This window comes from Phaethon aethereus (assembly GCF_964289735.1).
Source record: "Phaethon aethereus genome assembly, chromosome: 4".
NCBI classification, from domain to species: Eukaryota; Metazoa; Chordata; class Aves; order Phaethontiformes; family Phaethontidae; genus Phaethon; species Phaethon aethereus.
In genome coordinates, this window is record NC_138578.1 from 2,659,640 (window position 1) to 2,682,064 (window position 22,425).

General features: G+C 50.5%; 2 protein-coding genes across 2 annotated transcripts in view; one reads left to right on the forward strand and one right to left on the reverse strand.

The window, feature by feature from the left end:
- Window positions 1-7,039: 7,039 nt before the first annotated feature.
- Window positions 7,040-8,995, reverse strand: SOWAHB (sosondowah ankyrin repeat domain family member B; the record flags this gene model as incomplete). The annotated part of the gene is made up of 1 exon (XM_081999600.1): window positions 7,040-8,995. One exon carries the CDS (start codon window positions 8,993-8,995, stop codon window positions 7,040-7,042), a length of 1,956 nt encoding a protein of 651 aa, XP_081855726.1.
- A 4,997-nt stretch (window positions 8,996-13,992) lies between these two features.
- The window catches only part of SEPTIN11 (septin 11), a gene marked incomplete at both ends in the record, with an annotated part of 48,561 nt that continues 40,128 nt past the window's right edge, over window positions 13,993-22,425 (forward strand). The window contains one exon of the mRNA XM_081998726.1: window positions 13,993-14,019. Within this exon, the coding sequence (XP_081854852.1) occupies window positions 13,993-14,019 (27 nt within the window). The remainder of the gene's footprint in view (window positions 14,020-22,425) is intronic.

The window sequence follows — 22,425 nt, forward strand, 5'->3', positions numbered from 1 at the left end:
GTCTCACCAGACAGGATCACAGCACAGGGACCCACCTTAGTTGCCCAGCCTGTGTACGTGGATGCGTGCGTGGGCTCAACCAGAGGCGCTGGCGTAGCCAGACAGGGGTATGAAGCAATCCACAGTGACAGGCAGGCTTTCCCTTGGGTAAAGTCACCGGGAAACTGAAGCTGCAGGAGAGGAAGCCAGTGCGGGTACAGGGGAGGGACTGTTGCTGCCCCCCAAGCGCCACGTAGCCTCGACCCAAGCCCTGTAGGCTGCCAGGGAGCAGCAGCATTTGCTTTTCCCTTGGACCCTACTGTCTTCCCTGGCCACTAGCAGGCTTGCAAATCACCTGGCTCTGAGGACAAACCCTGCCTTCATCCTTATCAGCTCCCCATTTTGCCGCAGGGCCAGGAGAAGAGACAAACCACAGTACTAAGTGCTGGCTCCTGGTGGCCAGGGACAGGGTGCCGAAACTGCAAGGCTGCTGTCAGCCCTTTAGACAAAGGCTGCAGCCCCATGCACTCATTGACCTCTGATAAGAGAACAGCCCAAATCCTTGCACTTTAGATACCATCACCAGGCAGCGCGACAAATACGAGCGGGGCTCGAGACCTTCCCATTTCCCCTAAGCAATCTCTTCTATTTGCCAGTAGCATGCAACTCCCATGCGGACTTTGGACAACTTGTGATAACACTCGCTCCGTGCTTGGCTGTGCAAAGGTATTTGTCCCCCACAGACTTATTACAGGATTCCAGGCCCATAGACAGACACTAATGAAAATTCTTCTAACCCCCACTTTCACTAGACTATTCTGGGCTACATTAAAGACACTAAAACACCTCTTCTGATATCATATTCATCAGAACGTTCCTCAAGTCTAGAGCTGTCTCTCAGGAAAACTGAAAGACAAGACTTAAACCAACAACCATTTTGCCAGAGGCCCAGCAGCAAGGGGGAAGGTACTGTAACAAATCTTGAAAGGTTTCTCTCATCACTCCCCATGGCAGCGTTAGAAATGCTGACTGAGGCCAGTCACCACAGACTGACTTGCCTGTGTGGAGGAACTTGTGAATAGTTTTGATGGGTGTTACCTTCACAACAGAAACTATGACTACTTAACACATTTCATATTAAATAGCTTGTGGCCTTCGGACACATGGAACATATCTGCCTGGGAAATGCTATCACACAGGCACAAAAGCATCAGAAATCTTTTCAGACCACTCTGCTACAAGCAGTTCTATGCTTTCCTTCAGTGCTAAGAAAAGTAATAGCAAAGCAAAGGTGTACTCTACAAATACAGATTTTGTTTTGCTTATATTTTATAAACAGGCTGTATAGTAGAGAAGTCCTGATGGACATTAGGATCTTAAGAGTCTTGACTTTGTCAAATTGCTATACGGTTTTAAAGTACTATGAGCCTTAGGCTTTTTTAAAGCATCCAGAAACAGGTTTGATCTACTAGGTCAAATTAACTGCTCTAATGAATCAATTATAACCTATACAATATCACCCATCTGTGTCTTTACAGACAAGCTATTGCACTACAAGTTGCTGTACTTGGTTAAGTATTTAACAGAACGGTGCCACAGCCCAAAGCCTCCTATCCGTAGCACTTCATGTACCAAACTGCTAACCTGCATAAGGCTGCGACACTTGTCGCACAATCAGCCAAAACCAAGCCTTCAGTCATACAAAAGAATAGCACTAATTTTTTCTCCACTTGCCACCTCTTAAAAAAAAGCTTAGTTTTATTCTTCTGATTTCCTCTCGTTTGTAACGCCTTCCTTGACTTGTTCCCCTTCTAGCTTTTAAAGTCTTCCTCATTCACTTTTTTAAATTAACTATTAAATCTTTTACAGTAAAAGTCTCATAAACCCATATTTATCATTTTAACCTTCCCCAAAAACTAAAGTAAAAATCTTCTGCTTGTTTTTTTCCCCAAAATTAACACAAGTAAAGCACAACCATAATATCTCAAGGATACAACAACAACCAAAAATGAATCCACTTTTCCCTCCATTTGACTTGAGCATTGCACTGTTCTTCAAGTAAGCATTAACAAAAACCCAACCCCACAAAAAGATGACTATATGTGATAAGAACAGAGCCTTTCCCAGCCTCCTTTTAAGCAGGTCTCACCCAGCACTGAGGCTATATAAGGGGATAAGAACTATTATGTTCTTCAGGTGTGTAGGTTTCATCTTTGATTGAGGATGTGTAGGTTAGGGAAGAACTTTCTTAAGTACTTTTAGAAGTTTTTGATATGGGACTATTCTCATTTGTTTTAAGGATTTTGGTTTTTCAAGGTAGATTTGTGTGTGTGTGTGTATACTGAAAAAAACCATTTTGGTACTTTGCTTTGTTATATTATCATTAAATATTTTTGCTAGGATAGTTTAAGTGGTTACCTTAAAATATTTTAGTTTTATTAATAGTAAAATGAGGGTTATTTGCTTAAAGATCTTGGGGATGAGGGTTATTTGCTTAAAGATCTTGGGGATGAGGGGTATTAATGTAGCTAAACTCAAAATTCAACTTTTAGTGCGTTCTAGTGTGACTTAGTTTCCAAAACCAGTATTTTTTCCCCTGAAGGGCTAACAATTATTATTTTAATGGGGAAACTTAGCCTGTAGAGAATTGGACAGTTAACTGGGGTTTTTTTCCTTGTAAACCCGCTTTGCTATCTTGCCATCTGGTACTACTTGCAGTAAATGTAGTCATGAGAAATTCTAGCTTTAACAAGATTTAGTAGCAACTGGGGTTGTCTCACTACTTGTTAAAAGTGTGCAAAACCTTTTTCTCACTGCAGAGTTGTATATAAACCATTTGAGTCAAATAGCATTTGTCGGAGTAGGAAAAAGTGCATTTTGTGTGATGGACTCCTTAGTGTCTTTTTTTATTTCTACAAGTTCTTTTTCTCACTGCTTCAGAAAGTGCTTTGAAACAAAGGATGTCCTGGCTATTAGCTTAAGTTAGCGATGTTCTGCTGTATTGCTCATCTGCTTTGCCCAAGAATGTTTTTTTAATTACATGAAAGCCTCTTGGGTTATTTGAGCTGGGATCCGACCATCGCTCTAGCATTCGGTCCTTGTCCAGAGACTTGTAAAAAACCAGAACTGAAGCCTGGCAATGGGTTACCATCTTGCTGGTCAAGTGGGAAACTCAGAGTACATTTGGTGCGTGTGTGTAGTTGGGAAGCTCCTCTCAGATGGAAAGCTTTGATTTGCTGGGTGGGAGGAGGTTCATATCTTCAAAGAACAGCTCTGTCACAAAATTGGACTCAAATTCACACGCTCCCCCTTCTGTGCTGAGTTTAGCCCATTCACCATAAATGATGAGTAGTTTCAGTGCTAGTCTTGCAACCTCCTGTGGTTTGAGAAGCCATTATATTGGGCTTGAGCGACAAAGACTCTATAGACAGAGGACAGTTGGTGACTAACAGGCTTCCTAGAAAAGGAACATGTATAAATTTCTATATGTTTGATAAATAGCTGAGCAATTGCATCAGACTGCCGGCTCACCTGTGCAAGTGCTGTCAGTAAAGGCTGCAGCATGAGTCTAATCGGAGCCACAATTTGGGAACATAATTGAGACCTTACAGAAGCCACATGAATCGAGATCAACATCCTGCTCTGTTGTGCTGTCTGCTTTTAGCAGTCTAATGAGCGGGTGAGAAAGCACGTGCCCCGGGACCTGGGAGGTGGTGAGAAGGGGGGTACCTTTACTATGCCTTTGTAAGGCTCGGAGTTCACAGGCTTGATAGTATGTGATGGGCAAAGGCTACTGTGTGAAAAAAACACCCCACTTCTTTGAAAGACGTGGTTTCAGGTACAAAGCAGTTGGTTAGAGATCAACATTAAGAGAGAGGGGTGGACTTCAGCAGCAGCAGCCGTCAAGTGGGAGATGTGTTTTGAAAAGCAATGAGGGGAGAGGGCAGAGTCCTGCTGTGCATTAATTGGTGACATGTCCTGTGTTTCAGGGTGGTGCAAAATCAGATGCCTGTATTGGGTGTGAGGCAAGAAGCCAGGTCCACCTGCAATGAGGAAACAGCAGCATGCACAGGTGTGGAAGGGGCCAGGCAGGCTGATGAGTGAGTAGCAAGGAGCTCAGGAGCTCTTTGAAACTGAGATTCTCAGGCTGCATGTGTGTGTATCCAGGGGTGGATTATTCCTGGGGGACTGGACCTATGATGTCTGGATCACCCTGCCTGCCTGATGCTCCTGGGCGGCAGTGTGATTCCTCTGAGCAGGGCTAACAGAAGATCTGGACCTGCCTTCCGCAATGGGCTGGAGATGGGGTTCACCCTGTCCGTTGCTTGTTTCACCAGCAGAAAACTTGGAGGATGAGGCCTTTGGTGTGTTAAGAGAGTGGTTATTCCCACAAGCAGTGACAGACTGCTTTTAAAAAGTGTGGTGTAGGAGATGTGCGGTATTACCAATGTTAGAGGTCCAAGAACTTCCAAGTAATCCTAGGGTGATAAATCAGAGTGAATGGAACGGTTGCTTTTTAATTTAAGAATTGGACAGAGCAGCTTGTCTGTGTCCTATTAAGAGGCATGCAAACAGTGGTCACAAAATGATTTTGCAGCTCTTCTTTAGACTGGTGAACTAAGTGCTAGTCTTGCCAACTCCTGTGGCTTGAGAAGCCATTCTATTGGGCTTACGTGACAAAGACTCTATAGGCAAAGGACACTAATGCTAGGGAGAGAAAACTGCTCTGAAAAAGATGACAGACAAGGTCTGCAACAGCGTCCAGAAAAACAAGGGCTACTTAGATTTGCGTCACAGAGAAAGGTCGTGGAAAAGATGTAAAATGAGAATCCCAAGGTAGCACTGTTGTTCTCAGGCTTTGTCTTAGCAACAGCAGAGATGGTAAGGGGAAAACCTTATTCTCTGGAAGCCATAGATGGCTGTGGAGCAAAAGTATGCTCACCACCAGACAGCTTTATTCAGCTCACAAATGTCCTTCATTTGGGGTTTCTTCCCTGAAGCTTGCTGTGCACAAAGGCTCTGGTGGCGTCCCTGATACCCCCTGTCAACAGGTTGCTTTTAAGAGCTTCTAGCCGAGGCTCGTGGAAGGCTTTAGTGAGCCCTTTCACCAGGGAGCCTGGTGCCTGTCATGAGTTGTGGCAGTGACTCTGAATGTGAGGGAAAAGACTTCAGCATTTTACCAGGCGGCAGCCACTTTGTGCGTTCGTGCTGATGGAGGCTGTCACCCCAGCCCGATCTAAGAGGAAGGGAGGTACGTAGGATTCCTCCCTCTGCGGGGGAGTCCTGGAGGGCCCTCCAGGCATGCCTGCCAATGGCTCAGAGGCCACATTAGTGTTGAGTTTCTTATGAGTTCAAGCTTGTGTTGTCCTCTCGGAGAGGAATGGTCCTTCACTGGATACTGGCTTGGTTTACTGAGCTCTTTCCCCTGTAAAAGGAGAAAATCAGGCTGGAAAAAGGCCACAACCTTTTGTGGCCACAGAGTCAGGCAGAGTATCTTCCCTTGAGCAAGAAAGAGTTCCTCCCTCAAATAAACCCCAAGCCAAGTGGAGACCTCAATTAATGCTTGAGCAAGGACTCGAGGCATTCCCCAGCATGTGTGTTATGCAAAGGTCAGGTTCTGCAGCCCTGATTCCCGTTCCTCCCCGAAACTGCAGGCATTTAGGCACATGCCTCAAATATACGATCAGTCCCACCTGCTGCACTGGTCTGCCTTGAAGCATCCTGCTGGAGCAGAGCCAGCAGCCCCAGTTTTACAAGCACTGACACCCACTGGTCCTATATGTCTGGGGTAACCCTGCAGCAGGAGCACCAACTAGGCAGTGATGTACCCCTGTCTCATGTGTCTTAGCTCTCTTTCTGCCTTCATAAAGGATCTATAGGAGAGCCAGATTAGGTACGAGATTAACCTATTGTGTTTTTTGACTGTTTAGAAGCTCATTTATGCTAAATCAGAGAGTAGAGTACATTATAGTAATCTCACATAATCCCCTGAGATTCCTAAAGCCAGTTTGCTAGTTATAAGCTCTTAAGAACAATGGAACTGGACATCTCCTCCCTGTGTCTGGACCCCCAATCCCACCCACTCCCATCATATATGTGAGGCAATTTGGGGCTGGGGTCTGTGGGGAAATGCAGCTCTGGTTAGGAAACTGCCTTCCCCCTACAAGCTGGGGACTCGTACTGTGTCACGGTTCCTTTTCTGCCCAGCTCGGCTTCCTGCAGCAGCCCTTTCCATCTCCAGGCGTGGGAACAGGGCTCCAGCCCCAACTTGGGTACCACTTCCTATTCCTGCGGTGCAAGGAAAGGGACTGGAGGTGCAGGATGGAGGAGGCGGTATCGGTGCTGCTGGGCAGCCTGGGGCAGTCGTGGGGAGGAGCAGGGCTGCCGTGCTGCCCTGCATTCCTTTCTGCATGGGCTGGTGGGCAAGGCCAGCTGAGAAATGGAGTGGGTGTGTTACACCCTCCTCTACTCGGGGCTCTCCAGCTGCTGCCTTCTGCCACAGCCAGTCGCTCTCTGAGGGCTCTTGCCAGAAGGCTGGACCAGCTGCATTTTTAAAATTGGTACTCGTCCTTAATCTGCTGGGATTAAAAAGGGACGCAGCCTTAGCTACTCCCCAGAATTTAGGCGGTGTAAACAAGTGTTTTGCAACCCTCAGGACCAACAACAATCTGTGGCTGTAAGCAAAAGCAAGCACTCCATCCTGGTCGGGGCCAGGCTGTGAGCTTCACACTGGAGTCTGAGACCCCCAACCCCTGGTCCCACTAACGCTGGTGGTCGTGGGACCCAGCAGCTGGTCGGCCCTGTGGGGTGCATAGGACTTGCCTCCCCAGGATTCGGATGTGCTTCCAGCAGAGTCATTGCATCCTCTCACTGGTAGAAAAGCAAGAACTGGGAAAGAGGGCAGAGAGGCTCAGACAACGGTTCATTGAATTGATTTAAAAGTACATTCTTCAATACGTTCCATTTGTTTCACAGCTTTTTTGTGCCTGCCTGGCTTCCTCTTGCAGGATGGCCACCAAAGTCCCATCTCCACTGGCAGGGAATGCCAGGGAGTTGTCTCTCAGTCGCTCTTGCTGCTGGTTGGGTGGGATGCTGCCCCACGGCCGTGCTGTGGCCTAAGGCAGGAAGGCAGTGCTGCCCTGCCAGCGGACAGCGGGACCTTGCTGACAGAGGATGTGCTGCGGGCCAGAGGCTGTGTGGGGAACATAATGGTGCCTTGGGGTGCCTCGAGGAGCTGCCAGATTTCCCCCGAGGTGGAACTGCCCAGATACTCCCAGGGCCGGCGCCCGCTGCTGTCCCGCACCTGCACCTGGCACCCCAGCTGCAGCACCAGCACCCTGATGGCAAGCTGGTGGCCATGTATGGCAGCTAGGTGTAGCGGAGTGTAGCCGCAGCCCGAGCGGGCGTCCACGTCCAGCGCCAGCCCAGCCTGCCGTGCCGCTGCCGCCAGCTCCTGCAGGCCTGGCCCGTCACCGTGCTTGGCCAGCCAGTGAAGGACTGTGAAGCCTGACATGAAGTCTCGCTGCAGCGCAAGCTCCGGCTCCTCCAGGAAGAGCCCCCGCACCCGGGCCCAGCACCCCGCTGACACCGCCACGAGCCAGGCATGCTCCCGCTGGCCCAGTGGCACTGATGGCCCCTGGCTCACGACATTCCTGGGGGAGGTTTTGGAGGGCACGGTGTGGGGCTGCTGCCTGCAGTCATCTGGCAGCAACGAGGGGATGCCCTGTGCCTCCAACAAAGCAAGCTGGCACCTGATGCTCCTGAAGACAGGCAGCGGTGCTGGGGGGCTGTTCCCTGGGGTTTGAGGCCCCGTGCGGCTCTGTGCTGGCAGCAAGGACTGGAGTGGGGATGCCTGGGCAGGGGACTGTGGTGGGGATTGGGATGGGGGTGGCTTGCTGCGGGGCAGCACCCCTGGATGTGACGGCAGTGGCAGGGTTTGGTATGGGTACAGCAGCAGGACTTGAGTGCCCCCCCGTTTGGGGGCCGGCACCCTTGATCCCCTCGGTGGGGAGGGTGGCAGCCGGATGGGGAGGTGCTGCAGGGACCTGGACTGCGATGAGGGCAGCAAGCCTAGGCCCGGTGAAAGCGGTGGGGATGGGCAAGGGTTGGCAGGGAGTGCCTGCAGGGACCGGGAGAGGGGCGGTGGGGACCGAGAGGGACGTGGCCCGGTGAGGGTTGGCGGCGAGGACCGGGATAGCGGCAGCTCGCCGGGGGACAGCAGCGGGGACTGGGATGGTCCGGCGTGGGGCCGCCCCCCTGGGCCTGCCGAGGGTGTCGGGCCCTTCCGTCGGGGCATCCCAGTGGGCAGGGGGGACCGGGACGGTCTAGCAGAGGGCGGCCCGGCGGGGGACAGCGGCGGCGATCGGGACCGTGGCGGCCCGGCGGGGCTCGGCGTCCCAGGACACGAGGGCAGCGCCGAGCGCGGAGAGCGGGGTAGCCCCTCGGTGTGAAGTGCCCCGGGGCCCGAGGAGAGCGGCCGGCTCCCATACGGGGGCGGAGGCGCGGGGGCAGGCGGCACCTCGGGCCCCGGCGGGAGAGCGGCAGCGCGGCGCGCCCGGCGGCACTCGCAGCAGGGCCCGCCGCGGCCCTGGGCAGCGCAGCCCCCACCCGCCGCCGCCACCGCCCTCGGGGGCTGCCCCTCGCCGCGCCGCCCCTTCGCCGCCACCTCCCCTGGGGGGCCGCGCCGCCGGTCGGGGTCGCGTCGAGGCGACAGCGGCTCCTCCTCCTGCCGTTCCTCCGGCGGCGGCGGCAGCAGCAGCTCCTCATCGAGGAGGTCGCGGTACCTGCGGCGGAGGACGATGTCCTTGGAGGCGCCGGGAGCGGCGGAGGGGCGGACGGTGGCCAGCGAATTGACGAGGCTCTTGAAGTGCTCGCGGCGCTCCCGCCGCTGCTGCTCCGTCAGCGCCGGGTCGCGGAGGAAGCGCTGGAAGTGGCGGAGCAGCGCGGTGTTGGGGGCTCGGCCCCCGGCCCCCCAGAGGAAGTCCAGCACGGCCTCCTGGCTCAGCTCCCGCGCCATGCTTCGGGCTTGTCGGCTCTCGCTCCTCCGCCTCGGTGCTCGGCGCTGTACCCAGGTGCAGCGGGGAAACCCGCCTCCTGCAGCGCCGGGCCTCTCCGCCTCCTCCTCCTCCTCCTTCATAGCTGGGCCACTACCCCCCCACCCCGGCTGCCTTTTGCCCGGGGTGGCGGCGGAGAGAAACGGCGGCGGTGGAGGAGGGCAGCAGGGCAGAGGGACTGGAGGAGCCTTGCTAGTGCTCCGAGAAGCGCGAGGGTCATTTGCTGGCGTGTGGGGAGGAGAAAGAACACTTTATCAGTCATTATGTCTGTGAACAGACGGAAGGCGATGGCAACGAGGCAAAATGCAAGAAATTCTGTTTGCCCGTGAGAAAAAACTATTTTACAGTGAGGGTGGTCGAGTACTGGAGCAGCTTGGCTGGTGAGGTTGTGGTTTCCACCCTCAGGGACGTCCAAAGCTCCACTGGACGCAGTCCTGCTCTGTGTGACCCCATCTGAGCAGAGGCTGGACCAGACCATCTCCAGAGGTGCCTTCCAGCTTGAACCGTCAACCTGTGGTTCTCTGACTTGGGAACACTGGCACTAAATATACGCAAATGTGATGTGGTTCAGGGTAGCTGTTATTACAAGTGGGTGGGATTGTAGGACAACCACAGGCCAATACCAAGAGTTCCTGAAGTTAAATTATATCTCGTATTATCTTTACGTCCACTGTGTGGCAACGTGCCCTGTATACACCAAACAAATAGCAGCCTCTGCCCCAAGGAGTTTGGGGAGCGAAGAGTGGGTGGGAGAGAGGGTGTGCTGGTTTTAGCGTCCTACAGTCAGGCAACAGAGGCATGAGGGGACTGAGCTCTCATATAGGCTCACGGGCTTTAAAGAGGTCTGGATCAGGTTCTAAGTCACGCTCCAGAAATCATCTCTACTACAGGCTCCCGGGTATCCATAAGTATTTTTAGCTGCCTGTTATCTAGGTAGCTAGAATATCCTTTAGCCCACCGCGAACGCAGAAGTATAACGCAACCTTCACAAACCCCGGGCAGAGATTGCAATCGATGGTGCGTACAGGCTTGCGATTTCTGTTTCGGTTATGCAAAACTTTAGGATAACTTTTAAGGTTCAGATCCTGCAAGCACATGCAAGAGTGGATGCATGGGGCAGTGCCGCTCTCGACTAAGAAAGCAAGAGAGCTCCATGCTTTTGGATTTCTGACTCTGAACCGTTGGTTTCTGACACAGTGCTTTATCATGCTGGTTTGCAGGATAAATTCCCCTCTGAAGATGCGGGACTGCTAAAGTGTAACCTCCAGAGTGGTGGGAGCCGCCCTGAAAGAAACTTTATATTTTCTAGGTTAGAAGTTACAGTTTAGGCAATGTATCAGAAATGTTTTCCACCGTGCCAAGATTTGGGTTGCTCGTGTGGTACAGCAAGAGAAACTGCACTACATGCTCTGCCACGTCCTGCTTTTGGTTTTCCCTGCGGTGTATATTGTTGGAGAGCGGTGTTCATCTGCGTAGGGCACAGTGCTGGGGAAAGGGTAAGGCTCACGTTAGCATTTTATCATTTTGCACATGCTTTTGGTACAGTTCTTCAAGTCGTAAATACCTTTCTCCCTCTTTTGACGAGCCCTGAACTGCAGTCACAACTCTGTGTTTGATAGCAGCACGATCTCAGCGGAAGCAGTTGAGATTAAATGAATGGAGCATAATGATATAATTGTGATCACAAATAAGAGAGGAGGGTAGATTGTGAAGATAAAAAATCCACGTAAATAACAGTGGCAAATGACAACAGTACTATGAAAGTGTTGTTTTGGTGTAACCGACTAAGGCATAAGCAGGAGGCATTCCGTGATGTCATATTTTCATTTAAACACCCTTAGAGATATTGTCCTACATATAAGCTTTGCTTTGACTGAGAAAATACAGGTTTTCCTCGTGAGAAATGTCAGCTCTCACCCTGTAAACTTTTTTCTTGAAGTTAGTGAAACACACTTGGGTAACATTGAGCGTTACCTGAAGTACCTGGAGGACGGAGGCCGGCGCTGCATGCCGATGCTTTGGCGTTGCTGAGGTTGGAAAAGCCTCACAGCTTGGTCGAGTGAAATGGGTTAAGCTAACGCTTCTCATCGACGGTCACTACTGGCTGGGAGCGTGTTGCTTACTGATGGACATATGATGGACAATAACACGGCAGGTGGTTGTAACCCTTTTGGTTATGACTGTCTGTCGATACTCTCCGGAGGCACATGCAGAAGCCTGCTGAAAGAGTAGCTCACGTTGATTCAGAGGCAGACCGAATGCTGGCGCGCGTCTCTCCCCTTACGGCCTGAGCTGCAAATCACATTTTGGGATTAAGGGTGTATAACGCTGCATGCAGGCAAGGAGAAGGGCAGCCCTGCTACCTGGAGTTGCTTCATTGCCTACTTCACAGTAAGAGGTTTAAAAAGAGACTCTTGTTTCCCCTTATGCTCTAATGATTTACCTTGTCTGCAAATTGATCTCTTTTGGTTGTTTGTTGGAGTCTTCCAAATGGCTGAATTTACCCTGGTCTCGCCCTCTTTGGGAGTTCTGGACACGACAGGTCTCTTGGTTCTTTGGTTGAAATCTGAGTAAGTTGTGAGTAGTGCTAATTGCAAAACAGAGGCATGATCAAGCATTACTTAAACGTTCAAAAAAAAAAAAGAAGCCCACCACTTAGTCTTGTAGCTTTGCACTGTTGTGCAGGAAGATGTTGCCTTTAGGGGGCTGTATACGTGTGTTTGTTTTTAAACAGGAGGTAAGTTAACCCAAGTTCTATGTCTACTTGCATATTTTCTCATCCCATGTAATCTGATACATTGCCCTGCAGCTGACTCAAAACGTTATTAAAGCATTGATGTGCCATATCTGCAAAATAAGGCAAAACAGATTTGCCAAAAAGGAAACAGTTCCCGTGGGGTCTCTGGAATGAGGGACTGGCAATCCCCTTTGCACGGGTAGCAATCTGTTAGCTGTTCCTGAATCTTTCAGGAGCGAGGGGTCTGCTTCTTCCCGCTGAACAGTAGGCATTGCAAGGAACTATACCAGCAGAGATCTAGAAAGATTGCGGAGCCTTTCTTTGTCTTGATGGGGTTTTTTTACCTCCTACTCTTTCAGCATGATCAGCCATACCCAGGAAGGTCTGTATGCATGAGGTTCATAGAGAGAACTTGGCCACAGCTCTCCCAGCTTCGGGCCAAGGAAGGACACGGTGAGTCACGTTAGGGTTTTGCAAACGCAGAAGATCTTTGTGTTAGTTGGGTTACGCTGATGCAGGAGTATCATGCATGCCTCTAACTCAGACAAGGGGAAGCTGTGTTTGTGCTTCGAGGTGCGACTCTTTAGATATGATCATCAGGTTTCCACTAGAGGCTGCGCTGGTCTGAGTACATTTCCCAGCACAGGCACGCTCAGCACCTCCTCACCTGGAGCCCTGCGTGCAGGAGGAATTTGCTATAAGAGCAAGAAAATTACGCTAATATAGCAGCCTCCCTGGGATATTAGCAGTAACACCTAATACATTAGTGTAATAAAAGCACCATGCCAACTATGCTGGCACACTTCTACTGGTAGAAACTCCATTAGTGTTTTTTGGTGGGGCAGGTTTGCTAGTGATGGCTGCAGCTGTGCCCAGTTAAGGGCTGCTGCCCCAGGTGCAGCTCCTCAGCCCCCAGGGAAGAGCAGTGCCAGGTAGTGCTCCTGTGCTTTCTTTGGTTTCTCTTCATTCTGGGGGCTGCTGGAGCAGGTGTGGGTGACTTCTCTTAACTACTAGCTTCTGAGTCCTTCAAAACACACTAAAAAGACCTGGAGGAAGGAGACATCTGCATTTTGTAGCTCTGTACAAACAGCCATGTGCTGCTTTGTTGCTGTACAAAAATGGTGTTTGGAGCGAAAAGGTAAAGGCTTTAGGTTAAAGGGTGTACAAATGTAAGTGTATCCCTGAGGTCTATTTACTTCCTACCCTGCGTCATTTACTTGTAAGAGGTGCTCCCAGCTTTTATCCTTTTGGCTTTTTTGTTTTGATTTTTGTGGTTCTTCACATAAGGGGGCAGTTGTGATGCGTCTGTAATTCAGCAAGTTCTTCCTGTGTGTGGTGAATCACGCTTCTGATTTTTTGTAGCCCTTTGGGGTTTTATCTCTTGCTTTGCAGGACCTGACCCAGCAGGGCCCTTCTTTCCTTGCCGTTTCGATTGAAGACGTGCGAGCGGAGTTGAATTTGGACCTAAGACTCCTACCTTTGCAGATAAAGGGGTATCAGGCTTAGTGTCGCTTTGTCAGTTGGACCTTGCTGGGGCGGGAGAGCTCTTGGCCACGGGGCACCACGCTGTTTGGAATATCCAGTTTGTTGAAAAGGGTGCTAAGGGTGTCTTTGGCAGAGGGAGGAGAGCTGAAAGAGAAACAAGAGGAATGGGGTGCCTGGTTTTGCCCTCTGTGTCGTTCTACGAGGGGTTTGGGAGCTCCTGTTGGCACCTGGCCCCAGCTGTTGGAGCTCCTGTTCGAGCCCCCTCTTTGCTGCCTCCCCAGCCTCCCTCCTAGCCAAACTGGTAGTAGGAGGACCTTGCCCGACGCGTGCCTGGCCAGCTCTTCGCAAGGGCCCCTGGAGCAGATGGGTCTCTTGGCTTTCAGCTGTCCCCGCCATCGCTGCGGGGCTGCCAGTGACCCTTTCAGGCGAAGGGGAGCGGGCATGCCGGGCTCCCCCAGCCCAGCCGCGCTGTGGGGCAAAGCCGCACGGTCCCGCCCCGGAGGGCTCGCTAAGAGAGGGATTAATTACATTTACCGCTGTGGCCGGACCGCAGCCGCCGAGCTCCAGCCTACTCTCGGGGCGCCCGTGGCGGGGCCGGGGCGGTGCCGGGGGGATCCCGCCTAGCCGTCCGGCCCCTTTGCATTGCGCATGGGCCCTCCCCGCCGGGTGGCCATGTTGCAGCCTTAGCAGCATCGCAGAGGAGGCGGCGGGCCGGGGAGCGCAGCGCACTGCACCGCCATGGCCGTGGCCGTGGGGAGACCGGCGGTGGGTGCGGCGGCGGGGAGCGGTGTGGGAGACGGCGGTGCCGGAGGACGGAGGGATTGCAGGGCCGTGCCGGGGGTGGATTGTCCGAGCACGGCGGCATGCGCTGCTGGGGGCTATAGGGGTGCGGTGCCGGGGGTGCCGTGCCGGCGGTTGTAGGGGTGCCGTGCCCGGGTTGCGATGCGGAGGGTCGCGGGGGTGCGATGCCGGCGGGGGCGGCGACGGGCTCGCCGCTGCGGCGAGCGGGGAGCCGCTGCCTGTGCCCGTTCCCGGGGCCGGGGAGTCGGGGGCGCGCAAAACTTTTACGCCCCGGTTTTAGGGGCCGCGGCTCTTTGTTGCAGCCGGGCCCGGCGGCGGGCAGCTCTTCCCCGGAGCCCTTTGCCTTGAGCCGCACGGGGCGGCGGGCGGACGCCGGCGGCTGCCCGGGCGGCTCCTGCCGCGGCTGCGGCTGCGTTTGCGGGCTTGCCGCGGGTGCTTCTGCCCCGCCGATTCCCATGGATGGGGAAACTGGGGAGTGGGGAGGGCTGTGTGGGCCGGGAGCCCCTGGGGAAAGGCTTTGGGCGCTCGGCTGCGGCGGGCAGCAGCCGTGGAAATCCCGGCGTGAAAGTCTTTCGATGTGTGTTTTGCGTCTTCTAGCGTGACCGTTTTTTTGGGGATGTGGTGGCCGGGAGTTTTTTACATCCATGTTGAGAAAGACAAAGGATTTCCCCTTCAGAGAGAGAGAAAAGGAAAAAAAAAAACAACCCAAGACCCAAACCCACAAACAGTAACAGATGCTGTTCCCGGGGAAAAACAAAAAAAAAAAGCCTCTCTCGCATCCAGCTTGCAGAAACGTGAATGAAACTCCACCGTGACCAGGCTGAATGCACTTCTGTGCATCGGCCGGGGGAGGGAGAGAGACTTGACCATCTTCCCAGTAACTTTTTCAGTGCTTGCGAGGAAAACAGATGTTGCCCACGAGCGGAGGACTTGAATGTGGCTCTTTCTCATAACAAAAAAATGGTCTGTGTTCAAGATGTGACCAGGATGAGACAGTTTCTTTTAGCATTTATTATGCCCTTATGGATCTGCGGGGCTAAATGGTTTCTGTGATGTGGCAAAGAAAATGTATGAAGATGGGGTTAATGGTGTTACTGGAGGTGGGGAAGTTATGCTGCTAAGCAAAATAAGAGCTAATGTTTGCTAACAGAATACCTATAAATTATACCAGCTGTTTGTGAAGCTGCTTCTGAAATTATTCCTTGATCTTAACGTCTAAATCGTACTTGGAAATTGAAGTTTGTCTTTCACTGTAAGAAGAAGCTACTGCAGCTGGTTTTTTTGGGCGGGCTGAAAGATCTTGCCAAGTGGAGCTATTTCGCTTTGTGTAGAGCAGCAGCCTCGCAGTGCGAATAGACTCGGGAAGGTGGCTTATTGTGAGACGTGGTTGCTGTTGGTTCTGGTGTGTGTGTTTTGCTTTGTTTTTCAGTCATTATATTTAACTGATGCCGCTACTCAGCCTCTCGCTTTTTTGGTTAATCCCAGTCCATGAGCAATCGCGAAACAGCTTCCACAGAGGGTTTCACCGAGTTAAACTAAATTCATATCTCTGCCGCTGAGTCCTGTGGGACTGAATGCAGAAAAAGCACTCTTCAGCGTGAGAAGCATGTGTGTGTGGGAGAGGGAAGGGTGAGGGCAGTCGGCTTCCTCATAAGCCGCTGGTGGGCAGAGCAGTCATCCTCCAGAGTGGGTGCTTTTTGGAGAAGAGCTGTTTTATCTTGGGGTGATAAGAGAAGAAAGGGCAGCGGGCTGATATTCAGTAGGTGTTGGGGGCGTTTTGTCTTGTATCCCTTCTTATCTAATCCTCTCTGCTACCGCTTTGCATGTTGCCGTTGTGTTGCTGGGGGGTGGTAGGGAGTTTGAAGAAATAGTTAATTATACAGTAGAGCAAGGCAAGGCTGATGAATGTTTGCCTACCAAGCTTTCAGCATAATCATCATGTTTTATAAGGGCCCTGAGTGGTACACATCTCGTTGGAGGGAGCATGAGGATAGAATTGAAGGAAAGGGGGAAAGAAAAGGAATGAAACGACAAGTGACTCACTTTGACTTAAAACTAAGATAACATTCCTGAGTCACAACCTTTTATGTCCTGGCAGGATATGACATTATGTTAATTGTAAAAGCATGCATAAAAATTAACTTCAGCGAACTGCTCTGAAGTGTCTGTGTTTAATTGTAGCCAAGCAAGGGCGTGTTTTGGTAGGATGGGCAGCTTTCATTTGGAGGCCCTGATCCCACAGATGTGAAGGCACATGTGTGATGCACTGCCTGTAATTTCATTTGACTTAATAGAGACTGATCTCGGTATGTAAATGTCAAGGCATGCATAAGCAAAGTTTTGGCAGGATTGGTGCTGGGAGATGCCACGGGACCTCTGAACTGATGAAAGCCATGCGTATGTTTAAACATACGTCGGAGTGGAAGGATGCAACTGGTCATCTATGCTGGCTCTGTCTGGGCTGAGGGTGAGATAAGCCACTTGCAGTCAGGAAACTGTTGAGCTGTGCTAGATACGGGACCCCCTTCCTCTTCTGGCATCTTGACCAGTGCTGGATGGTTTCTCAGTACTTCAGAGCATGGAAGAGGGCTCTGGCCTCCCTACCCGCCTCTTTATTCGTTTATGCTAAATGTTTGCAGAATCATAGTTTGGCCTAGCTAAAGGAGCAAAGTTAAATGTCTACTCGTATGTATACGCTGACATATACTCTCTGCCGAGTCAAACGAAAATACATGGCAAATGAAGCTGGAACACAAATTTTACGTGGGGACCATGGAAAACATTATGTTAGAGATTAAAACAGCACAGTGTATTCTTCCATCTGTTTGAAAAATACTTGTAATGAGAGACTGCCAGTTTCCATGGAGGGAGGGAACGAAAGAGAGAGACAAGAAGGTAGAGCGGGTCTAACGGAGCTGAAGAATCTACGTGCTTTGTCTTTCTCTCAGCGGCAGATCTACCAACACCCACTGGGGTCAGCGAGAGCTGTGGGGCCACGTCCGTGTGTGTTGTTGGGTGGAACAGGGCCCCCGTGACCACTGATTTCAGACAAGAAGATGAGCGCTAAGAGAGGTGATAACCCTTGGTGTCTGGGGGTGTTTCTGTGCTCCTTCTAGCCGAGTTGTCTTCGCTCACAAAGGTGGGGCTGGGTGGGAGAAGAGCTACTGCAGGTAGAGAGCTGAGATGGGGGGAAGTTGGGGAGGCGTTGGGTCAGGGATGGACCCTTAGGGTAGGGAGTGGATTGTTGTGCTCCAGGCACGGGTCGCCTTTCCAAGTTACCTGCAAGGCTGAGGTGTCCCCGCTGCCGGGTATCCCCGAGGGAGCATCGCAGAGCTGCGGACTCTCCTCCCAGCAGATGTGACTATGTTGTAGGCTTGGGTGGCACTGCTGGAGCTGCTGAGATGAAGGCCAGGGGCATGGGTTTTGGCTTCCTTGCCCGCTTTCAGCTGCCAAGTGTGGCGCTTTGGGCCTGGCCTGGCTGAGCTGCCTGCATCAGGGCAGCAGACCTGGGCGGTGCATGGGGGACTGGATTTGACGTTGGTGAACTCTTCATTTGTTTGATTCACCTCGGTGCCTTGTCTGCAGTAGGAAATTCTTTCAGACAATTCTTGTTGCTCCAGTTGGTGTTAACAATGGTGGGAACCTGCCGCCTCCTTGCCTTGTTTTCAGCACAGCCGCAGTCGTGGGGCAGGTTATGTGTCCAGCCCACCATAAGCCTCTAGCTTTTCCGGCATGAAGTGCACTGACCTGGAGTCAGGGTCTGATGGGGATACTTGGAAAATCCTTATTTTGTGTGAATGAGATCATGGGGAATGAATTTTAGTGTCTGAGTAGGGCCTCTGAAATAATGATGGGGATTGATTAAGTAAGCAGCATGAATCTGAGAAGTAAAATATTTACTCAGAGCTGAGGCATGTTTTATACGTCCCCTTTCCACCCCCGAGAGAGATGGCTTTACTGGCTGGCTGCCCGCGTTGGAGAGACTTGAGGGTTGTCGCTCCTTATGTGCCCTTGGAAAGCCTCTTCCTCTGGAAGATAATGCTGAGAGCAAGGGCACGAGGCTGCTCAGTGGCTTGCTGGGCAGGAGAGATGGCGGGGGACAGGGTCTTCTGTCGGCTTGGCAAATGCTTCTGCCTTGTCCAGCCTCTTTGTTGGCTTAGTTTGGCGCTAGGCTTCAGTCCTGTAAGCTACAGTGGCTCTTGAAAGAAAAGATACTGAAGCAGTTTCAGCTCAGAACAGTTGGGTGCAACCAGGTGATTTAAAAAGAAACAAAAAAAGTCTCGCAATAGTACTTCAAGCTTTTTTTAGGTACGCTATCGAGCTGCCTTCACTTCCAGCTGTGTGAGCAGCTCTTCAGCCTACTGTAATAAGTGATGCATAATAATGGCTCAGACAAATGCCACGGTGCTGTTACCATTCAGCATTAATACTGGTGGAGAATGCTCCAGATCAGAGGCAGAAAACCAAGCTCAGGGTCTTGCTGCTTTAGCTGAGAGCCGTGGTAACAAAAAAATTACTCCAAATCATCTTTTTTTCTCTCTATATTACAAGGGCTGGTTTGCATGCCGCTATGTGATGCCTTCACTGAGATGGGAATAAGAGATGCTCTTTCTTGGCTGCTTCATTACATCTGCATGCCTTTCCCCCTACTCTAGGCCACGGTGCCTGGTTTAGATGTATGTGGGCCGGGACTTGCAGGAGTAGCCAGAGCTGTTCTCAGCCACAGCTTGGGCTGCTGTGATTAATGTGGGTGTAGGCATCGCATGAGGCGGTGGAGAAAGAGCTGTGAGAAAGAGGAAGAGCTCCCTGTGGCTTTCCAAGAGTAATATCCACCCCTTCTGCAAGCATTCTCCCTGTGGCTGCGTTCTCTGCTCATCCAACATAAGTGATAGCCGCTGCTGGCATGAAACAGGCACTCCAAAGGTTCATATTGCCATTTTGCTACTAGTACAATTATTTTGCTCAGCTCTGCAATTGATGAGTCTTGAGCTATCTTTGGGACTCCTTACTTAAAAATACAGACTGTGCCGGTGTTCTGAGCAGAAGTGGTTAAGTAGCCTTAGGATGTGAATTTGCGATTAGAGCTTTTGAAGTTGCTGGAAATACGGAAGAGCTGAATCTTTTTATTGCAGACTTGGGGTTTTTTTTTCTTCAGTAGCATCCCACATAAGGCCATGGCGGAGAGCAGACTGCAACTGGCTTTGTGTGTGTGTGTGTCTGTTTTTTTTCCATCTCGGCTTATAGTTCTTTAAATCTTTTTGTTATCAAATGGGATTTTCTGTTACCGTTTCTGCATCCCAGATCTATTTTCAGATGGGGTTTAGCTGATGGAACTATCTTATTGAAGTATCATAATTGCAGGTTATTTCTTTACCAGATCTGGTCATGAATACTTGGCGCAAGCTAATAGAGAAAGGTTTGTTTTAGAAACATTTTGCTTCTGCCACAGATGTTTGCCAGCAGCTCCTGGGAATTGATGCCTGTGCAAAGCAGTAGTTCTAATGGGAATTGTTTCTGGATATCTGCATGCGTGTTATGTATTTAATTCAGAAACTATATTAACCTCTCGCATGATGGGAGTGGAAGGAGAGAAATAGTGTTTTGAATCCTGGGGGAGATCTCGGTAAATGATTTGCAGGGCTGTTTGGGGCTGTCTGTGGATCTGAAGGCATTTTGCAAAGTCTGTGGGTGTTTCGCAGGGGGTTAACTGAGCGCAGTGTGAAGTATGATGTCCTGAGTAAGCAAGAGACTCGAGAGAATCTATTTGCCAGACGTATGTTGAATGCATCAAGTATGCTAAATGCTTTATTTAATTCAAGCCACAGTAATGTGCATAAGTTTCTGACAGTCTGGTGCTGGCAGCCTCTCTTTTTGTCTGTAAACAAAATTACGGTGGGAGAGGAGCAAGTTTGGTAGACTGCTTGCTCGGCTTGCTCAGTGGCAGCGTGAGCTTGTATTTCCCTCTTCCACTGGGCAGCGCGGTGGCAGATTCGCAGTAAAGTACAAGAGCACAAACTGCAGTAGAGATGGAATTGCAAGTCTGCTTTTATTCTTTCTGATAGAGGTTCCCACTTGTAGCCGCAGCCAAATCTTTGCGTTTCAAAGCACACAAATTATCTCCTTTCAGACCCTGTGAAAACCCATCTCCTCCAATCGGACTCAGCCTGGGAGCTTTTGGCAGCTTTCAGATGAATGAAGAATAGCAGGGTGACATGTTTCCCGGCTTTATTTTTCCGGGACAAAATTTCACAGGCAACAGCCTCGCTTGGAAATAAGGAATTTGCAAGCTGGGAAGGTGAAGGTATCTGGTTACCATTGACACTCCTTCTTGGCATCTCTCTGCAATAACATGGATTACCCCATGTCCTCCCGATGCATGTCAGAAACATACAGGGTTGCCAAAAAAGAGGTTGTGCATAAATGTAGTTGAATTTTCTTTGTGTTGCTGGTTCATATAATTAAAGATTTTTCTTTCCTCTGTTGTATCCTTTTGTTTTAATTGGTAGAATTAAAGTTCTTTTTCACCTGCAGAATGAACTTAGAAACAGCATGGCTGATGATACTTCAGTAGTCTTTGGTTTTGTTTTGTTCCTATTTTGAGATGTCAAGACTGACATTTTCACGAAGCGCTGAATTAAACAACTGGAAACTGTTCTCATTTATTCTCAGCTTTTACAGCTAAAAGATTAGGTTGTTATACTGTGAGCAGGTATATTGCTAGCTGTAAATGCTAGCAGTGATTATAAGGCTTAACGTGGCCGTCTGGGACTCAACATATGCACAGTCCTCAAATCTTCACGTCAAGACCCCAAGAGGAGCAGGGATTTTCCTAGATGGCCTGGTGACTTGCTCTAGTGGTAAATCCCGCCACTTGACCAACACATCCGTTGGCCGCTGCTTTTTCCTCCAAATCCGTTTCATGTCCGGGTTGAGCTATGGCAGGTCTCATTGTGCCTTTTCTTTCTCGGTCGGTCACAGAGTTCTGCGCGCTGGAGTTTTTTTGCCTGTCTGTAAGAGCAAGAGTGCTGATGCTGGGAGCGGGGGGGGAGGTCATTTCTCAAATCCACGCCAGCAATTTTATCTGTAAAGCTTTCCCTAATTGTGGCCAAGTATCTCAACTTGCTGCCCTTGTTGTTTTTACCAGAAACAATGAATCGAGGACTATGCCTTTAGTTAGCATATAGAATTGGAAGATTAAGATTTTTAATTACATTTGAAAATGGTTTTGTACAGTTCTTGTATATTGTATGTAATTTCTAAGCTGAGAAAAGTCCTCAGTGCTTTTAAGTGAATGTTCTTCTGCCACAAAGTACATTTTATCACAGAAAATGCCAACATAGTCTCATTCTGTTTCATCTGTCTCATTAATATTGAATACATGGCACTTTAATATGGCAGCCGAAGCAAAGCAGGGAATTTCAGCTAATATCTGACAACAGCAAGCTGCGATTAAATGATATCCGAGTGCAATCTGCTATATATAAAGTAATTGGCATTTTCCAGGAGCGTTTGACCTAATTTATGGGTTTTTTTCTTCCCCTGCCCCCTCAAACCTCTCTTCAGAGGCTGGTTAGTCATTGGGATTTCTGGGCCTTCAGCCTGCTTTAGAGAAGGGTGCTCAGAGGACTGGCTGGCACCAAGTACCGTGGGGGTGAGAGGTGCTAAGCATCTTTGGGGAGCAGGTTGTCGGGGGCGTGAGGGCGCTTCCCTGGTCGGCGGGAGGGACTCCTGTGCAGACTGGGCATGGGAAAGGTCAGAGTGCCGCCTCTGCACTACCCCTGTATCTGGAAGGTGCTATTCCACTGTGCCAGCCCCATTCCCAAAGTCAGGAAATGAGTCCCTGGCCGGAGTCCGGAGGCAGCCCTCCTTCCCAGCTTTGAGGCAGCTCTTGCAGAGCGCTCCTGTCTTTCTCGTAGGCCTAATAACTGTTCAGGGGGGTTTTGGTGACTGCAACACAAGTCCCCGGTGTCCAGTGGAGGTAGAAAGTGGCACCGGATCTGGGACCTGCTTCACACTGGGGAAAACTTGCCTGTAAGGTCTCTGCTGTGGCCCTGGGCCGGCTCTGCAGCAAAGCAGAGGTAAACCCTGCCTGATGCTGTGAATTACAAAGAAGCTGTGCCGAAAGCTAAAACTAAACAGCTTTTCTAACAAGTGCCTTACCTTCTGGGATGCGTAGTTGGTGGTCACTGAACAATTTAGTTTGCTTTCTGATATATAATTGCCAAAAAGTAGTAGTGTCAGGGGACCTGGGGTTTTGTGTTTCCAGGTGGCTGAATATTCATCCTGTTGAAAAGCACTTTTGCTATTCAGCATTTGGAGTTAGGCAATTATTCATTATTTGATAATTAATTACGAGAGCCATGTGGGATT